Genomic DNA, 20273 nt, shown 5'->3' on the forward strand with positions numbered 1-20273 from the left:
CAGCCTGGCCTGGATGATTTTGAAGGGCTTTTCCAACCTCAGTGATTTTGGCATTCTGTATTTTTCTCTCTTTAAAATAAATACACGTTGCTGGTTCCAGCTTTGTGTCCCTTTATCACCTGTTTACTGGCCATATCTCAGGTCTGTGCCCTTGCTGTCTGTGCTGCTGCAGCCCTGTTTCCATAACTCCATTATTGGTTTTGTCCAGCCTACAGGAAAAAGTGATGCTGTAGCTGGCATCCCAGTGTTAGGTCATATTAAAACCATCTGTAACAAATCTATATTTGCAGTTACTTTGGAGTTCAGATTTCAGCTTCTACTCCACCTGTCATCAGTGTTTATCCTCATAAACTTTCACAGCTTCTTTTATTCTGGTTCTTTTTTTTTTTTCCCCCTTCTGAGAGACCTTTTCAGGGTTTTTGGCACTCTTCCTCCTGCTTTGCCAGGCAGAATTTCACTCTCCTTGATTTAGAAAAGATGCAGGTTTCATGAATCTACAATATCTTCAGAACAGAATATTTTTAATGTGATTTCCAAGGATAAGGAGCCCTGTTGCTCGTTATGATTTCCATAAAAAAACAGGAAAATAAAATCTTTGGGGGAGTTGTCTGCAAACTTGCAGCAGAAGATTTTGTTTTGTGGTTAAAAAGTCTGTTCATGCTCTAAGTGGTTGCATAAAGAGGATTCTGACAAATTTTAAAGGTGGGTTCATTAAGATATATCTGATTTGAAGATGAAAATGATGACGATTATAGGCCTTGGTGGGCTCAGTGCTGATGGGCTGAACAGGACAGCACAGGGTGGTGCTCAGGCAGTAAAAAGGATGAGGGAATGAGGGGTGGTTGCAGAGGCTGGCTGGAATTCCACTTTTCTTTGCTTTATCCCAATAAAACCATGAATAAAGACACTTTTTTGACACCCAGAGGGATGTGTGCCAGACAGGGCTCCAAGGGAAGCCTCGGGAGCAGGATGACAGTACAGGGGCTGGGTTTTAACCCGTTTAAACTTCCCTTTATGACTGTGTCAGCACCACCAGCAGTTCAGGAGTTCTGTCCTTTTACTGATGCTGTTGGCCAAGTCTGAGTTGGGGTGGATCTGTGGGCGGCTCACCTTGCAGAAGGCTCTTCCTGGCTGTGCTTCCTACAAGGCATCATCTGGGAGGTGTTGTCTTCCTGCCAAATACCCAAACACAGCTTGGTGAGAATCAGAGTGGCTCTGGGGCTTTGATTTGGGTGTCTTGCTCAGGCAGAGGGAGGCAGCTGGTTCCTGCCTTTGGTGCTGTGCCTGCAGGCTCGGGGCTGCTGGGGCAGCTTTGCCTCATCAAACAGGTCCCAGCACTGGAGCAGCAGATGAAGAAACCAACCAGAATTAGCAGCTCTAAGAGTTTGTTAATGAGGAGGTTTGCTTTCATGACTGCTTGGTCTGGATAAACCTTTGCAGGTTGGGCTCATACAAAGGTTTTAAACACCTTTTTTCCCCTCCTTTATGGGGTTTAATCATCCCTTTTGCTCTTCCAAGCAGACATTTTTAGCTATCAATCATTTCTGACGGTGCTGATTGCTGTGGTGAGCAGGGCTGGATGTGCCAAAGCAAACTGACATTTCTACTGTACTGGAAGAGCCACAATTTCAACAATTCTCTCTGAAGCGTGTTTTCCACTGCCATATCTCTGTTGTTGTTTCCGTGGGGTCTGGGGAACACTTCCTATGCACGTTTTCCCTCAGAGTTCCCAGAGCTGCCCAGAGAAGCAAAACCAGTCACAAGCATTCCCGCAGCCAAGTGTGGCACAAACTCCAGGGACATGGGACATTCTCTGGCCAATGGAGCTTTTCCCAAATTCTCAATATTCTTGCAAACACCCCGTGGATCAGGTGATTGACTTGAGGATCGTACAAGATCAGATGAAATGGATGAACCCTTGGAAAAGAAAGCAAAACAGAAGTCACTTATTCCATAGAAAATTGCTCTGGCAATGGCTGATGGTTGCAGGCATTGGGGTTATTCTGGCACCAAGTTGTGTAAATAATTTGTCACATTGACAAGCCTCAGCCAGAGGGAGAGGATGGAGCTCTGGGTCCTCCTGGATTGAGTCTGCCCAGTGCCTGGAGCTCGTGTCCTCCCTCTGTCCTTTCCTCCTTCATCCCTCACCATGGCCTGGAAGAGAACACAAGAATCTCGAGGTGATGTGCAAGTGTTCCAGGATCCCAACCCCTCGTAGCACCAGTGGGTTTTCCACACTGAGACATATTTCATTCCCTTGTTGATCTTTCCATTATTTTTTGTGATGCTTTCTGCCTCTTATCCCAAAAATTAAATTTCTAAACACTTGGAATGTCCAAACTCAGCTGATCCAGACTCTCCTCTTCTTTTTAAATGATTGACAAAGCCATACCTCATCCTCAGGGCAAATAGAAACGTGGCTTGGTTGGATTTGCTATTGGACTTGCTGCATAGAAGGCTGCAATCCCTCTGTGTGGAACATGGGGGGAGTTAAAGGATGTGCACAGGTGTAAAAAGTGCAAACCTGAACAGTTCTGGGTGCTGGTTGAAGTGGCTGCCCTTGGTGGTGCAGATTTTGATCCCTTCATGAGCTTCAGCCCCACCTTGCCCCAGTTTGGATTTTGGTCTCCCACGGGAGTCACACATGCGCAGCTGACAAGACAGAAAAAACCACAAAATGCTTAAAATGTTTAAGATGCAAATGAAGCTGGATTTCTGGAAGGTGTCTGAGAGTCTATCAAGTCCCTGAGTAGTTTTGTTGAGCTGACATTCGAAGGAACGTGGCAGAACGAGGCAGCTTCCCAGGAAAGGTATTGACTCGCGAGCCTGAAATTTCCAGCTCGGTTTTCAAGTCAAGCAAAATCTGAACAGGCATATTTTGGGTGTTTAAGCAGAGCTCTAGAGCTTCTCCTGTCACCACTCCATCTGTGCTGGCTTTCCTTTGATGTGTCAGTAAATACATGCCTATATTCCATGTATATATAAAATAATCGCCGCTGTCTGTCCTTTGCCATTTGTTTTGTTGTTTAACGATCGCGTTTGGGGTGAGGGCAGGGGAGGCGTGGGGAGGGGGGTGCTGCAGCAGCCATAAAATGGACAGAAAACAAGCTTCATCTTTGTAGCTCCGAAGAGTGCATTATGGATGTTTTTAATCTCTTTGACCTTGTGGCAGGGAAGGAGGGAAGTGGAGAAATTGTGACAAACACCAGCGCTTTAATGCCAGGTTTGTTACTGCCTGGAGTGCCCTAAGGGTTAATGTAACAGTTTTAAGTCCTTCAATCACACCCACCCCCAACTACAGAACACTTCCAAATAATCCCTTTATAATAGACCCTTTTCCACAGATTGTATCTAACCCATGCATTAATGGGGCCCATTGGTGTCAAGCGTTTCAACAAATCCGGGCCAGCCCCGGCTCTGGGAGCCCCTCTTCCCCCACAGACGTTAATGATCTTTTGCCCCCCTGACTTGGCTCCCCTGCTGCAGGGACAAAATTAAACTACTGCGGATGGCAAAATAGTTATTTGCTGCCCAGGCAATTACATCCTTCCAAAAGTCTCCATCGCGGAAGGCCAGATGGACTTTATAGAAACCAGACCCAGGCCACAGTTTTAATTATCATAGTCCTGTCAGAAATGAGTGAAATTCTGAATGACCGCATGAAACGAACCAAAAGCCTTGCACATGGATTTTTTCCTCAATAAAATTTTATGGCTTCTTAAAGAAACAGCATTCATATATTTTATGGGGCCTAATCATTCACTAATGCCTATATTAGTGCACCTGTGGCACTCGGCCCCATGGAAATTACGGCACCGAGCTCAGCCCTGCTCTCTTGTGTTGTTGCAAAGCCCTTGTCCAAAAGGCAGCACATGCTCCAGGGATAAGCTGGGCTCGTTTTCCTCAGCCAGGAGTCGTTCTAATAAGGTAGAGAGATTTATGGACCCTTATCTGCCGAAATTTTGGTGTCACTGTGTGGGCAAGGCTTGTATGAATAAAGTCACCCTTCCTAAGACATTATTTTGAAAGTGTATCCCAGGGCAGCACCTTGCTGAAGGGATTGGATGTGTTGGGTTGGGTTCCTCTGCTGATTCAGTGAGAGAAGGAATTTCCATTGAATATTTTCCCCCTCAAATAGCAGCACTTGCAGAGTAAGTGCTGGGAGCAGTTTGCAGCTATTTCCAGAGGTGACCAGGTAACAACTTGAGGTTACCCATTTGCTGCACACAAATCCATCCATTTCCGGTTCAAATCCCACTGAGACCAGTGCACGATCTCCAGACATTTGGCTGGGTGTTTGTCTGCCTGTATTTAGACAGAGGCTCTGAGATCTCTCTCAGTCACTGTCCCTCTGCTCATCACTCTGGACTGTTTCTGTCCCAGTGTCAGAACTGAACGTCTTTACACCCCATCCCTCAGTCTCCTCAAGGTGGAACAACTCCAGTTATCCCAGTTTCCAGACCCTCATTCCCTTGTCTGTCTCCAGTTTCTGCCTCTTCCCTGGGGAGCTCTGCCCCATCCGCTGCCGTACCAACACTTTTCATGTGAAAATGCCTCCCTCTCCTGCGGGCCCCGGTCCCTTTGTGTCCCCCAACAGGATGTAATTCCACAGAGGAGTCTTAATCCTGCCAGGGAAACATTTCTCTGTTCTGGGGGGCAGCTTATGGCAGACCTCACCCAGCACAGCCGCTGGGCGCTGGGCACCGGAGCCGCGTCCCCGCGCAGCCACAGAGCTTCAGGTGAGCTTTGTGTCCTGCCTCTTCCTCCTCTCCACACCCCCCGCAGCCTCCGGGGCTGCTGAGGTCATTGTCAGCAGCCCCAGGTCACGTTTGGGGACAACGAGTGCTTTGCTGGGAACTTCCCGGCTGCACGGGGCGGGATGCGGGGAAGGTGAGACGGGGAAGGGCAGGGCAGGGGGACGGTGGCACCCAGAAACGCGTCTCCTCCGGCTGGGAAAGTCAAAATTCGCTAATGAGGTCCCGTGCAGCGCCGCGCTGGCAGCTCAGGACACGCTGGGTGTGTTTGCAGCGCCGCTGGAGTGAAGTCAGCCCCTCTCCCGAAGCTTTCTCATTACTTCATGCACTTGGCAGCCGCTGGACGAGCTCAGCCAAAATAAGAACTGATGTAGAAACATGGAAAAGACCATTTAGCATTCCCAAACATTCTTCCCGGGGAGATGGCAGCAGAGGAGGAGGCGCTGCGCTGTCTCTGTGGTTTCTTTCTGCGGCGCTATCAGATGTGGGCAGCAACGCCGGGGAGGAGGAGGAGGAGGAGGAGGAGGAGGAGGGCGGGGGGAGGATGAAGAGGACAGGGAGGGCCATGAGGAGAGCAGGGGGGAGAGGAGGAGGACAAGGGAAAGGATGAGGAGAGCGGGGGGGAGGATGAAGAGGAAAAGGGGGAAGATGAAGAAGAAAAGGGAGAGGATGAGGAGGGCAGGGAGAGGATGAGGAAGGCAGGGGAGACATGAGGAGGTCAAGGGAGAGGATGAAGAGGAAAAAGCGGAGGATGAGGAGAGCAGGGGGAGGATGAGGAGGGCAAGGGGAGGATGAGGAGGACGGGGGGAGAGTGAGGCTGGGCAGAGGAAGAATGAGGAAGGCGAGGGGGAGGATAAAGACCACAAGGGGGAGGATGAGGAGGAAGAGGGGGAGGATGAGGAGGGCAGGGGCTCCGCGGAGCAGTCCGTGGCCCCTGAGCTGAGCCCTGTCCTGGCGCTGCCCCGCAGATACAAAGTGTGCTTGTACTGAGTGTATCGGCTCCAAGAGCGGCTAGTAGTAAACTGAGAATATTTGGATAAACTCGCCGGCCCTCAGGACTAGAAAAGGACTTTTGTTCACCTAAAGAAAAAGACTGTTCCATTTCCATAGGATGGCTGGATCCGGTCCAGTAAAAACTGAGCTTGAAGTATAAAAAATGATCAGGAGTGTCAAACGAAGGATCTTTTACTTGAGGTCAGATATTTATTTTTATTTATTAGCGTGTGAGATCTCCATCTCTGGCCGGGCTTTGGGCTGAGGCAGCGTCTCTCGCAGGAGCATCGTCGGCCACAAAGAGCGCGTTGTGCCGGGGCAGGGGAGCTCCGGGGGCCCTCCCGCTGCTCCGGGTTCCCCTGCCTTGTTCTCTGCCTCCCCGGGGCAGGGACGGGGTGAAACTCTTCCCTTCAGCACCGCGTTCGGTGTCTGCTGCTGGACACAGAGCGCGGCCCGCGCTGGCACAGCCAGGTGTGCTTGGTACACACCTGAGTGCCACCAGCGGCGGCGTTGCCAAGCGGTTTGCCAACATTTCTGGGTCGTTTACAGGCAGAGTCTTCTTTCGGCTCTTGAAACAGGCAGGGAAAAGCTCTGGCAGAGCCTCTGCTCCTGTTCTCTCCTTCCCCAGTCCAGCAATGACTGTGCTGCTGCTGGGCATCACGAGGCAGAGTGGGACAGGGCATAGCTTGGTCCTGCCTTTGCCTAATTTTGGGAGGTTGACACTGACACAGGAGCGCAGGGAGGGAGCAGCTTGGGGCAGCAGAGGCAGATTTGTTAATCAGAGCAAGGGAAAAGAGAACGAGGGAGCTGGAGTTGTCTGAACTCACCCCCAGGTGCAGCCAATGGATTATGGAGTCAGGAATTCTTTTTATGCTATTTAAAGACATGTTTGGTGCAAATGTTTCCCTAGGATTTATTTTTATCTAATCGCTTATGAAACTTTTACTGACTCTAAAAACCAGATTTTCTCAGCACCCGTAAACCACGTTTTCCTCCTTTAATTAAACCATGTTTCATCCATGAGGTTTTGTTCACACACTGACTACATCAATATAAAGATATCTCTGCAGGGTAATTAATAAAAGCAGGCAGCTCCAGGGAGAAAGCAGATGTGTCATATCATCTTTGTGGACTCAGCTATTGTAGAGTTCTTCCAAAAAAAGTGAAGAATCACCCCCAATTAAAATGTTACGTGGCTTATGTATGTTCCCATTTAATTTGGTATAATTGAATTTATGTTCATCCTCGGGGAACTCCCAGGGCTGCCAGATACAGGCAGCAATCATTTATTCCATGGATTGGTTGAAAAGCTGCAGGATTAGAGTACAAGAAAGTGTTTCAGGAGCATTTCAAGGCTTGGGCAGTTGCTTCAACTTTTGTGTGAGTCTTTGTGAAGGGAATGGGGACAATAATGTCCTCACCACCTTGGTTTGTTTCGGATGCTGAAGCACTGCTTAAAAATGTGATAATTTCTACTTAGCATTAAATTAATGCTTTTTAGTGGGGTTGAAAGGGATTTCTTAAGTCTTGTGTTCTGTAACTGAGGATTTTAAACTTCAAAATAAGAAGAAATCTGTCACCAAAAAAAAAGCGTTTTCATCTGTTGAGGAGGAAGTCTTTGAGATTATTATCAGGTGAACCTTCTAAATACCTCAGGTCTGATTTTTTCCCAAGAGTATTTGGTTTGAAGAAACAAAACCACCCTTACATTTATTGTAACTGAGAGTTGACTGAGAAAATAACCCTGGATTGGTTTGGGTTAGACGGGACCTTAACGACCAGAGTGCCCCAGGAAGGAGGAGGGTTCCCTTTTCCTGCCCAGGGCATCCTGATGTATAAAGCAAATATTTGCCATCCTCAGCTCCACCTTTGGGTGGAAGTCTGGCTTTCTGAGAGGTGAGAAATTAGCTCCAAAGGCAGATGCTGGTATATTTTTTGTCCTTCCCACTTGGCTTCAAAACAGCCTGAATTAAAAGGAGCAGAGGTCTTCTCCTGCCAGGTCAGGATGTGGATCAGGGGGCAGAGTGCTGGCTGGAGCTGCTGGGTGCTGTGTCTCGGGCTGGGCACAGGTGTCCGTGGAAGATAAGGAATTCTGTGTGGAGCTTATCAGCATCTCCCTAACTCAAACCTGCCCCTGCTGGGGCAGTGTGAGCTATCTGGAGTGTCAGATCAGGTTTGTTTTGAGCCCTGCTGTCAGAGAACCAGATGTGCTGGCATTGCCTCACTAAAACAACCTGAGCAGAGGCATCGGGGTCCCTCTCACTCTGCGCTCTCCTGTGGCTCCAGCTGAGCCCTTACCTCGACACCACCACTCTGCGGAGCTGTCTTTTGACCCAGAGATGGGATCAGACCCGAGCTGGAGATTTTGAAATGCTGTTTCTCAGCACATTCAAAGGGCAGATTTATCATTAGAATCAATTCCCTGGGATGTATCATTTCATAAGTAGGTGAATTGGCTTGGGGTAAAGTTCACCCTGGTGGCACTTGGGACCGTGCAGTTTTACCCTTGTACTTCCTTATGGCTGAGATTTCAGCTGTTTGCGTGATGTCAGACAAGATACTGCTTTGCTTTCAGCTGCAGAGGGGTCAGAGCTGCAGGGGGAAATCATTTAATCAGTCCCTCCTTGTCATAATTTGGAAAGGAGGAACAAGGTTTGGCTTGAAGCTTTGTGAACCTCTCATGGATATCTCACCAACCAATGGGCAGAAAATTATTAGCTCTGAGATTTTGGTGGGAAATGAGCACCCTAGAATTTCTTTAGAAGTATGAGTCACTGTGTTGGGGGGGAAAGAATCATATTCACTGCATAAATCTGAGGGCAGAACACTTTTCACATTTTCTTTGTGTGTCTGAGAGTGAGATTGCTGCTAAAACCACAGGCAGCTGTCGGGCTGGGGGGGAGAACTCCCCTTCTGTGAAAGACTTTTATATCTTTAGGTGGGAACTGACTCCAAAACCTTCTTTTCTCATGTAGAAGCAAACTTGAGGCAAAATGTCCACCCTGGTGTCACCAGTTCTGATTTCAGTATGCTCACATTGAAAACAAACTGTGTGTAACAGCAACAAACTGAAGAAGTTCTTTCTCAAGATTTCGATCATGTGAATAATCTTCACATCCCTCAGGAGGCAAACCAGCCCTGGAGCAGATTCTCTGGAAGCACCCTGAGGATCTGCTTTCCTGGCCTTGCTCTCACTCTTCAGCCAGCATCCAAAGGCAAAGGGCTGGGATAATCCTGGATGCTTCACAAACCCACAGCAGAGGGAATTCTTAACTTTGGAACAGCTCCCTCATCCCAGGTCCTTGTTGTCCTTCCAGCAGCCCAAGGCAAGGGCAGCAGCTGATGGTAGATCCTCTGAGCCCCTCCTGCCCTGCCCACACTGCCTGGGCATCCCCGAATTCCCTCTCAGGAAGGCTCGGCCCTGCCTTTGTGCTGGGAAGGCCTCTTGCCCTCACGTTTGATGATATTTATAAGATAAACCAGCAGGCAGCTCTCGTGCATGACGTAGGGCAGTGGTGGGAGTCTGGGACAGGCCCACAGGCCTCGGTGCCTCATTTAGCACCTTCTCTGGGTCATGTTTTTGGTAAACATCACCCTAAAGAGATCACACATCTCAGCTCTCTGAGGGGTGAGCAGCACGTTGGGAGTGTGGCGAGAGGAAATCTCTCTTGGGCTGCTTTGTTTTCTGAGCTCCTCAAAGAGGGGCTGCTGCTGCTGTTTCCGACCCGCTGCCGGCAGGGCAACCTCAAATATCCTCTCATTCTCTTTCTCAGTTCCAGCCCAGCTCACAAACTCATCTATTTCACACCTAAAGAGCACGAGAACGGGGCTGCCAAGCAGCTGCCGGCCCCGCTGCTGATAAGAAAGGTTACGAGGACTCGGCTTCCCCGTCCCAGCACGGCCCTTTGGGGGGGTTTCCTGTGTCAGGGCAGCCGGGGTGCAGCTGTGCTTGTGGGGGAAGGCACAGCCCTGCTGGGGCTGCTTTTTGGGGTTTGTTTTTTTTTTTTTTCCTCTTTTTTTTTTTTTTTTTGGTAAATCTCTGTTCTGAAAGTGTCAGGTCATGGTTGAACCATGGGAGCGCGCACCTCTTGGGCCTGTAAATTGATGGCTTTTCAAGCCAACATGAGGAGAGGTGGACACATTCAGGTGAGTGGTCCTGGATTGCTGGGTTGTGGTTATCCATGCTGGTGGAGAAAGGAAGGAGGGATAATCATCCTCTGTTAACCTTCTAGATTTAGTGCTAGCAGAGTGTGATACCTGTGTGTCTCAGGGCTTGCCTTGCCACTCTGAACCACACCTCTGGCAGCTTTTTGATGGTGATTCCTGTTATAACAAAACCAACAACTCTTGAAATTACCATAAAAAGGTAATTTATTTAACAAAGATTTAATCAGGAACAGTACAAAAATAAAATTGTAAAATAAGATTAGAAAAGGCCCGGGCACCAGGATCGAGAGCTCTTTGACCGAACCGTCCAGGAGCCTCAGAGCAAGAACTCAATCAAAGCTGTGGTGGCTTTAGCTAGCCTAAAACCCAAGTTAATTAATTATGCCTCTAAAGAGGTATGAGGACCAACAGCCACAGCTTTGGGTCTCTTCCAAGGCTAGTCCTAGGAGAGACAAGACCACAAGACAAGACAAAAGAAGTCAAGAAGGTGCTAAAGAAAAAGTGCTCTCAGCTTGGGTAGAAGCCCTTTAAACTCTCTGGTCCCATCCTCTATTAACCTTCTAAATTCAGTGCTAGCAGAGTGTGATACCTGTGTGTCTCAGGGCTTGCCTTGCCACTCTGAACCACACCTCTGGCAGCTTTTTGATGGTGATTCCCTTCTTTCCGTGGTTGTGTCTCGCTGTTGTGTGGTGGTACCCATCAGTCCTTGTTTGAGCAGCACCAAAGGCAGGGTGCAGAAGCTCTGTGAGAAGACAGAAGCGAGACCAACACAGTGGTTTTTGTTGCATGGGTGCAGCTGGCACTGGTCACACATGGAATAAAAGCTCACATCCTTTCCAGCCTCTCCAGACATTTAACACCTTGGTGTTGTTGCACTGCTTAAACCGTACCTTGCCAGTAACTTCGGTTCCCTGCACTTCTGATTCCCAGTAACTTTCATTCCCCAAGAGAAAGTTTGATTTGTGCTGTGCTGAGGTGTCCAAACATGGCCCAACCACCAGAACCAGGCTGCAGGGTAACCCCAGGTATCGAGCTTTAAGAATAACACTCAGTTTTCAGGAGTGAAACACCCAGATGTGTCCATCAAATACACCACAGGGCACGGGCTTCCTTATCTGTGTCCCCCTGTTACCTGAACTTGGGCCATATATCCCCAAAATCTATCAATTAAAGGGAAAGTGGGGGCTATTTGAAGCCCCTCAGCTCCCTGAATTCATTCACCTCTTGCTGGGGCACCTGGGTAACTGTTGTTGGAAATTGTTTCACATATTTTTAATGACCCAGTGTAATCCCAGAGCGTTTGCAGGGGAAGGGAGCAGATTTGCCAGGATTCCGGATTCTTCCCAAGGAGGAGGCTCAGAAGAGGCCATAAGACAATGTCATTTCCTGGGGGTTTTCTCCTGCTGTGACCTTTGCCAGGCTGGTGTTCTAGAGCTGATCTCAGCACCAGGAATGGGCAGTTGAAGGCTCTGCTACTTTTTTGGCCAGAGTGTGAAATGCAGCAGATGGGTTTGGCACTGAGTGCTGCCCATAAATCACTCCGGAGAGGCCTCCACATTCATGGTGTTCCACAGCTCCGTTCCCAAAATGTTACTGAACGCAGGCTGGAGTAATAAGAAATGATTTAAAGCAAGCAGCAGCTCCCTCTGTCCGTCCTGATCCAGTGGAACTCCCGGGATGCACCTCAAGAAGCTGATCAGAATTTATTGTTAAGGTTGGCTGTGTTTTCCTTGTGGCAGAAGCACCTTTTGGGTAGGGATAAGGGAAGCAGCTGTGCCTCAGTGCTGAGAGGACTCTTGGAGAAATTACCATCGGAAAATGTTCCCATCTTCATACAATAAAGTTCTGTTCAGCTTCTGTGCCCACTCCCTTCTGCCAGGAGAGCTGCCCTGCTCTTCCTCCCCCTGGGCTAATTGGCACCCGCTCATTAGGGAGCCATTTTAGCCCACATCTTTCTTTGGAAATAGCAGCAGAGGAATCAGACCCTAAAGCGTTTTGGATCACCACAAAAGCTCTGGGATACAAGTGATTTTTGTCTGTTTTAACCCCTTGGAGCAGGCCTGGGAGCTCGGCACTGCTGCACCTCCTGCTGCTGCTCCCTCTCCCTAATGCACTGAAATGTCCTGAGACTCCAAACCCTCCCCTGTCTGTGACAGCCTCTGTCTTTTGTTTATCAGAGGAATATTTCTCCCAAGTTCCCATTTTTTCTCATCTATTTAGCTTTCAAAACTTTACAATTACAATTCTTTTGGGATGAGCCGAAATGCTGTAGGATACAAAAGTGGGATGTCCTGAACTCTTTCGGTGCAGAGGAAAACTTCAAAGCCTTTGTGTGTGTATATTACAAAGAACTCAAAATCCCTTCCTTGCCTCATGTGTACAATATCTGAGGCAGCCCTGGGACTTGATTCGAGCACGGTTTTTTATGGTTTACTGTTTAATTTAAATCAGTGTGGTATGAATTACGTTACTGGTGAAAAATGAGCTTTTGTTGAGATAAATGCCTGCCATCAGCTTGGAAGTCGTCTTCTGTTTTGACATCTTTACTCGGTGTTTTTCTGCGTGGTGATGAGATGTTGCTGTGCAAGTGGAGCTGATTGCCCTCAGAGAGGAGGAGAGGGGTGGGATTGCTTTCATGCATCGACAGGAATCGGCGCTGGCAGCACCTTCTGTGACATCCCGTGCTACTCAGGGTGTCTTCTGAGTAGCAAAACTGCACCTCCAGCATGGGAGTACAAGGAGTTATAGGGACAGGGGAGGGAAAGCAGAGCCAGGGGGGATTTTTCTCAAGATTTCTTGGCTTCTCCTCTTTGCCCCTTTGCTCTGCCGTGTATCCATGGTGCCTCTCTGCTGTGGAGAGCAGGAGATGCTTTCCTGGAGATTGTATTTCATGAGTGTAAACGTAAATTTAATGTAAATGATGTCCTGTGTGATTCTTGCTGCTGTTGGTTCTTCCTGAGGCTTTGAGTGAAGGGTCAGGTCTGATGTTCCTTCAGCTGGAGCGAATCTGCGGTGCCTGAAGGACACAGCAGTGACACTGCAGCTTTTTCCAGACCTTTTTATCCTGATGCAGAGCAGACACTTGGGAAATACTCACTGTGCTGGTGTGGGAGAAAGGAGTAGTTAACAGTGGGCAGCCCTTCAAAAGGCTCCGCTGGATTCAAATGCTCTCCAGAAATCCAGCCTCGCTTCCCAAGCTCGTGTGAGCCATCCAGGCTCCTCTGCTTGGAACCTGGACAGGGACTTTTGGGAGAAAACAGCCTTTTTTCATGTGATTCCTCGTGTGCTTTAGATGTGGTGGGAAAAAAGAATGAGAAGGTTATTTCTTGTGACAGAACTATGTCCCAGGACCAGCCTTCCCTGGGATGCTTTTCCTCCAGACCCTTCATGAAGCCAGAGGATGCAGCAGCCCAGCAGCAGCTCAGAAATGCACACACCAGTGGAAAATTCCCACTCCAGACGTGTGGCTTGGGTGGGAGTGAGAGTTCAAAAACATCCAGCCTTTGAAAAACCTGAATCAGCCTCTCCCATTGGCTGTAGCAGCGCTCTGCCTCCCACGAGCCAGCAGCGGCTCCGGGCTCTGCAGTGTCACCAAACTCAGCAGTGCCACCAGGATTGGCAGTGTCACCAAACTCAGCAGTGTGACCAGGACTGGCAGTGTCACCAAGCTCAGCACTGTCACCAAAGTCGGCAGTGTCAGCAAACTCAGCACTGTCACTGGGCTCTGCAGAGTCACCCAACTCAGCAGTGTCACCCAACTCAGCAGAGTCACCCAGCTCAGCAGTGTCACCCAACTCAGCAGTGTCACCCAACTCAGCAGTGTCACCCAGCTCAGCAGTGTCACCAACTCAGCAGAGTCACCCAGCTCAGCAGTGTCACCCAACTCAGCAGTGTCACCCAGCTCAGCAGTGTCACCCAACTCAGCAGTGTCACCAACTCAGCAGAGTCACCCAACTCAGCAGTGTCACCCAGCTCAGCAGTGTCACCAAACTCAGCAGTGTCACCAACTCAGCAGAGTCACCAAACTCAGCAGTGTCACCCAGCTCAGCAGTGTCACCAAACTCAGCAGTGTCACCAACTCAGCAGTGTCACCCAACTCAGCAGTGTCACCCAACTCAGCAGTGTCACCCAGCTCAGCAGTGTCACCCAACTCAGCAGAGTCACCAAACTCAGCAGTGTGACCAGGTTCAGCAGTCACCAAACGCAGCCATGTCACCAGGCTCCACAGTGTCATTGGGTTCAGCCGTGCCACCAGGCTTGGCACTGTCACCAAACTCAGCCATGTCACTGGGCTCAGCATTCTCTGCCAGGCCTCCCCCATCCCGCTGGCCCCGTGCAATCCAGCTGGGTTTCCTCACATTCGTGGTTCTCCCGGCCCTGGCTCAGTTTGGAAGAAGAAGAAACGTGCTTGTTTGACAGGAGGAGAACCAGAAAGATTTGCTTTCCTCCCCTCTGAGCATTCCCAGTGTTGGGATATGCTGGGGTTCTGTCCAGAGCTGATGGAAACCCGAAGGTTTCCAGAGGGGATGGGACAGGAATGGTGAGGAGACTCCTGAGGACAGGAGCCTGCTCAGAGAGCCAGGGAGATGAACTGAGCTCTGTGATCCTGCAGCCATTTCCCAGCCCTTAGAACTTGAGCCTCGACCCCCTGCACTGCCCAGGTCCCTGGGGTCACGCTGAGGACGAGGGTGTGACCATCTCACGCAGGGTGGTGGTGGGAGCTCTGCAGCCTCTTCTCTCTTTATCTGGTGGGTTTGGGGCTGGGAGCTCCTTCCAGGACCTTCCATTCGGACAAGAAGCTGACTGTACATCACACAAAGTAGCTCTCCCTGAGCACACTCCGAGCTTTTCCTGTGGCCCTGAGCAGACAACTTGGGTTTGGCTCAGCTGCTCTTCCCAGCGCTTTCCAGAGCTATGACCTGTTTTTGTCTGACACGTTTCTCATTAACTCTTTGTCAAGTCACCAGGAAGCCTGCTTAATTGCAGGCAGAGTGCTGAATTTATGAGTTCATCTAGGCTGCGTGTCTACACATTGACAGAGGTGTTTCTCTGGATGAAGTCTTTTTCTCTTCATTTCATGGCAAGAATGGACTTTCTGTTTCAGTTACTTCTGAAAGTCATAAATTGCAGCAGTCCCTCCCTCCCCTTTATTTAAAAGAAACACAACAAAACTTCATGGCAACAGTTTATTGCTCTAAATCAGCTCGTGGGTCATTAAAGCAAAAAAAGGGGGGGAAAAAAAAGGCAAAAATCTCCGACTCCTGCCAAATAAAATGCGCACATCAGCCAAGCTGTCAGAGGCAGATCCTGCGACCATGGGATGAGAAAGTTTATTACACTCTGGGCTTCTGGGGAGGGATGTTATAGCAACAGGACGCTGGGTCAGTGATGGCAAACTCCTGGTTGCTCCGTTTCTCCATGCACACTAGGAATCCATTAAGCCAACTGACGACAGATCCGCAGGCATTCCAGCCCCCCGGCACACCTCGGCCGGGGCCAAACCTTGGACGCTGCCCATTAAAACGTGAAAGAAACAACCCAACAGAGAGCCCACAAATTAGAGGGGCAGGAAACCTCAAATGATGTGCAAAAAAAATTGTAAACGTTCGAGAGGATTTTTCCATAACTTCTGCCCCATAACTCAGCATTTCTGATGTTCATAAATTACGGAGCAGAGCCTCTGCGAGATCAAGGAGCTTTTTGGATCCAAAGCCCGAGCGCTGCTCGGCAGACAGCAGATGAAGCTGCAAAGTGAGCCCTGGAACATGACAACAATTTCCTTTTGGCTGGCTGGGGATGGGTCTGAACCGCAGCCACAGCCGGAGCTCTGGCTCTGCATCCCAAATCCGTGTCTCAGTCAAAGCCCTGTAATCCCAGGGAACATGAAGGTGCATTTGTTTGGAGGGGATAGATTGGAGAGGAGGAGGATGGGGGACTTCAGAGCAAGGAGAGTTCTGTGAACGACCTGTGAGAGTCAGGGAACGGCTCCACGAGACGAAATCATGGCACTGTTACTGGCAGGGAAGGGAAGGGGATTTGGGAATTCTTAGATGAGCTGTTGGATTTGAAGACAAAAGTGCTGGGAGGTGCCGTGGGTTAATAAATAAAGACTGAACTCACCATCTGCAGCAGAGGGAGAAAAGATGAACTGAAATTTTGGCGTGTTCAGTGATGAAAAGAAGAGCAGGGAGAAATCCGTGATGGGGTGGGAGGGATAAAAGGGAAGAGTGGCCAGAGGAAGTGCTCCCACAACAATTAACTTTCCGAGCATGTCCGCAGGCTGCAGGCCAGAGGAAAGTCTGCTTTTCCAGCACATCTCCAGAGCAGGGGCTGTCCCAGACTGCTGGGGTTTAACGTAGGGACAGAATAAAAAGGACAAAACGTGTTCCCGCAGGGAGCCCAGCTCCGTGGGGCAGGGATGCTGTGCCTCAGAGCCAAAGGGATCAAGGAGGTGAAGTGCATTCCCCAAACCTCCTGCAACAGCAGCCCGTGATGGTCACAGACTTGCAAAACCAGCACCAATTACTAATTCTAAATTGATTTTATTTTGTTTTCTCCTCTCCCATATCTTCCCACTTTTTTTTTTTTTTCACCTCTCCTTTCCCTCTGACAACTTCTTTTAAGACAAATTACCCTCGGGAGAGACTTCTCCACTGATACAGAGCCAGCCTGAGCACAGAGCACAGGCAGAAATTCCAAGTCAGCTCCAGCAAGTCAGAGTCCTGCTAATAATTACACATCATTTTCTGTTGGGTTTTGTCTTTCTGTGGCATCTCTGGGTTTGTTTTTTTTTTTTTGCTGTTGGTGCTAAATATCTGCTGTCAGTCTTTACCTGCCTGGGAAAACAGGGATGGATGGTTTTATGGTTAAAGTTGCTGCTGAGTCCTGGCTAGGGAGGGACTTTGTTCTGGTTTTAACTGTGAATAAACAGATTTAATAGAGCTGGAGATGCCTGCTGTGGTGAGAGCATCCCCAGGTGGGTGGCTGTGGGGAGCTGAGCCTTCCAGGAGTGGGGTGAATCCCTCTGTGCTTCCATCTGGGATCTTTAATTTGCCCGTAGCCAATACTTTTTGCCTCCATTTTCCTTCTCTACCTGTCCTAGAGCACAGGTTATCTCTTGGCTCTTCCAAAGAACACAGAAAACCCAGTGCTGTGTGAGCATCCCAGGAGCATTTTCAAAGTGAAAATGGTTTTTTGGGTTGTTTTTTTCTTTTTTTTTTTGATAAAGACTCGTAAACAGCTGGTTTGCAGAATTTCACCAGAGGAAATTTCTGATTTCCTTCTGGTCTGAACTGGAAGAAGATGTGGTAAAAGGTTTCAGTTTGTTTTTCCAGAGCTTTCTCAGGTTGGGGGGTGAAAGAGAGACTTAAAATATTATTCTGTGTGTGAACGTTGGACAGAAGAGCGAGCAGATACTGCAGATAGCGCTGGGTGATTGCTGCTGCGTTCCTCGGTGCTTTTGAGCTGTGAAATAACTTTGATAGAGACCATCAGCGAAGAGTGCGAGCGTGTGAACCTGGTCTTTAATTAGAGGTGTTGGCCACAGAGGCCTGAGCTGGCCCAGGAGCTCCCCTGGCTCTGGAACTGGTCCTGCAGCACCCTGAGACCAGCTGATCACCCCACTTATTGCATTTTCAAAGGGTCCTGCTCGATGGCAGCAGAGGGATGAGGGAGGGCTGGGTGCAGGGACCCCATTGCTGGGCTTTGGGCCCTGGGGGCGCGTTCTATTTGTGGAGGGCAGTGAGTGTGTGTGAGAACAGCAGCTCAGCTTCTCAGGCTCTCATAGCACCTCTCTTTCTCTCGTTTTGATCTGTCAGATTTCACACCCCCAGCTTGGGTTTTAATGCCCACGCAGATAAAACCACAGAGTTTCAGGTGATTTCGAGCTACGGCAGAACCTCCTCCTGAGGCAGAGCTGGCGAGCAGGACCCTGCAAAATGAATTTGAGCTGAATTCTGGGCTTTCCCCCAGCTCTCTGCCCAGGGCAGGGGGTTGGAACTAAATGGTCCTTAAAGTCCCTTCCATCCTAGGCCATTCAGTGTCTCTAAGTGTCCTCCCAAGCAATCCTAGAAGATGAAAGAGAACATCTGTAAGATACAGCTGTGAATTCAAAATCTTATCTGTGTGTCCTGGATTTGCCATCTTGTGTTCCCAGGGCCACTGAACGTCACCAATTGCTGCTGTAGGAATTAATGGCACTGGGAGGTTTGTGCTCCTCAAGCTACTACAAGCTGTGCCCAGACTCTTCAGAGGCTTCAGACCAGCTGAGCATCAATGATTCGTCTCATTTGGTTTTCCAAACAGTTTCCCTGGGAGCTGCAGTCACTTGGTGTCTGGGTGTGTCCCCACTCAAGGGGCTGGCTTGGCTGGGCTACTCAATTTGGGGTCAGTAAGGCTGAGAGAAGCACTTTAATCTCACCAGCTTTAGGCAGCCTCGGTGTTCCCAGAACTCCCTGAGATAAACCAGAGGTTATTGATATTTTAGCTTGATTCAACTCAGCACTGCTTCAGCCACGTTAAGAACAGGTTTTTATTGTTGGGTTTTTTTTCCTCAGAAGTCCAAACAACACAGATTTGTCTTCCTGTGCCATCAATGCCCCACCTCAGACCTTTGGTGCTGCCAGGAGGTGACCAAGGGTGTCTAGAAAGTGCCAGGGTCTAGTTAAGGATGAGAGAATGACCCTGAGTGTTCCCAGGCAGGGGATGAAGAAACTGAGCACAGCCAGGCTGTTTCTCCTTCCAGTTCTGTCCCAAACACGTTCTGGGAGAAAATGCAGCATTTCAGTGACTCCCAGCACCACATTCTGAATAGGAAGAAAGAAGCCCAGTACTAAAGGTGGGATTTTCCCTCATCCCTTTGTCAGACAAGGAGCTGCAGAAGGAAGGGTTGGCGGTGGGGATGAGACCAGGAAATATCTGCTGGGACCAGTGCAGGGAGCTGGGAGCTTCTCTGGTGGTGCTGGCAGGTCCTGGTCCTCGCAGGAGTTCAGAGCTGGGAGCCAGAGTCTGAACTGGACCTGTCCCCTGAGGTTTCTCAGCTCAGCCTTAGGTTCAACTTGTTGCTGTCATTGCTGGGCTTTAATTTTTCCTCTCCTTTGTTTTCCCACCTTTTTCTTTTTTCTGTGTCTTGAAATAGATGGGAAAGTATTATCACGTCCCACGAGATTCTGAGAGAATTAATTGCTGGTAAAAGCATGTTAAGAGCTTTTGATGACTGAAGTAATTTGCACTGACACAGGGGCTGGTCGGGATAGAGGGAAATCTGAATCTAAGGGAAAAAAGGAGTTTCTGGTGCAGGGAGGCCCACTTAGGAGCAGAGCAGAGCCTTGCTATGCTGGGACTCAAAGGGCTTTTCCTTGGTTTTGGTGTGTCCTGTGTCATTTTTTAAATGTGCTTTTTTGAGTGAATTACAAACTGGGTCATCCCAAAGGTTGTTCTGGAATGCTGAGCATCTCCTCTCGTTCCTTCACCAAACTCTTAAGAGAGGAAAAGTCTCTTCCTGGCAAACCAGCAACTTTCTTTGGACTGCCACCCCTTAATTAACCCTTTTTCCCCCCTCACACCTGGACTTTTAAGTATCTGAGGGGTTTTATTTTGAAGGATTCCTCTTTTGCACAGCAGCCAAGTCGTATCTCACCTTCAGCCACACAGACGTGGCCGCTGCGTTTCCCAGGCTGTACTCAGATAAATGAAAGTAGTGCACTTGGTAGAGAGTTCTTTAAAACAGAACCTCACAGCTCTGTGGAGAGTGACCTGGCTTGAAAGCTCGTTGGAAGGTTTGTAGTTAAAAACAATCCAGGAAAGGATGAAAAGATGATGTGAAGATGGAGCAGTCGAGGACGTTGTCATTAAAATCAGTGCAGTTTGGAGGAGTTCCCTGCTTTGATTACTTGAGCTGTGTTTTCCAGAATAGTCCTGAACCTTTTACTCATGGATCACTCTCTGTGTCTTCAGAGGTTCTGCCAGCCGGGACCTTCAGATAACAGCTGAGAGCCGATGTTATTCTTGTCATAAGTCTTTTTAACTATAGAAATCACCCACCTTTCTCTTTTCTCTTTCATGTTTGGAGTTCAGCCCTGCAAACCCTTTTCCTCCCTTTCTCCCCTCCGTGGCTGCCATCTGGCCCCAGCTGACCCCTCTCCTGTCCCGTTCTCCCGCAGATTCCCGATGCCCTGGGCACTGAGAAGTTCTGTGGCGACGGCGGCCAGGGCGGGGCCGGGAACTGGCTGAAGTACATCCGAGTGTCGTGCTCCTGCGACGAGCAGAACCTGGCAGTGTGCCACATCAACGAGCAGGTAACCGCCCTGCAGGGCTGCCGGGCTCCCCTCGCACCCCAGCACGGCCGGGGGGCTTGGGCAG

At 49.3% G+C, this 20273-nt stretch overlaps 1 protein-coding gene across 2 annotated transcripts in view; it reads left to right on the forward strand.

Annotated features, from left to right (window-relative positions):
- The window catches only part of PRDM16 (PR/SET domain 16), a 287456-nt gene that overhangs the window by 220049 nt on the left and 47134 nt on the right, over window positions 1–20273 (forward strand). For both annotated transcript variants that reach the window (XM_082295866.1, XM_082295867.1), the window contains exon 4: window positions 20075–20209. In XM_082295866.1, coding sequence (XP_082151992.1) covers window positions 20075–20209 — 135 coding nt within the window. The remainder of the gene's footprint in view (window positions 1–20074; window positions 20210–20273) is intronic.

The sequence above is a fragment of the Coloeus monedula genome, assembly GCF_965178545.1.
Source record: "Coloeus monedula genome assembly, chromosome: 22".
Taxonomy (NCBI): domain Eukaryota; kingdom Metazoa; phylum Chordata; class Aves; order Passeriformes; family Corvidae; genus Coloeus; species Coloeus monedula.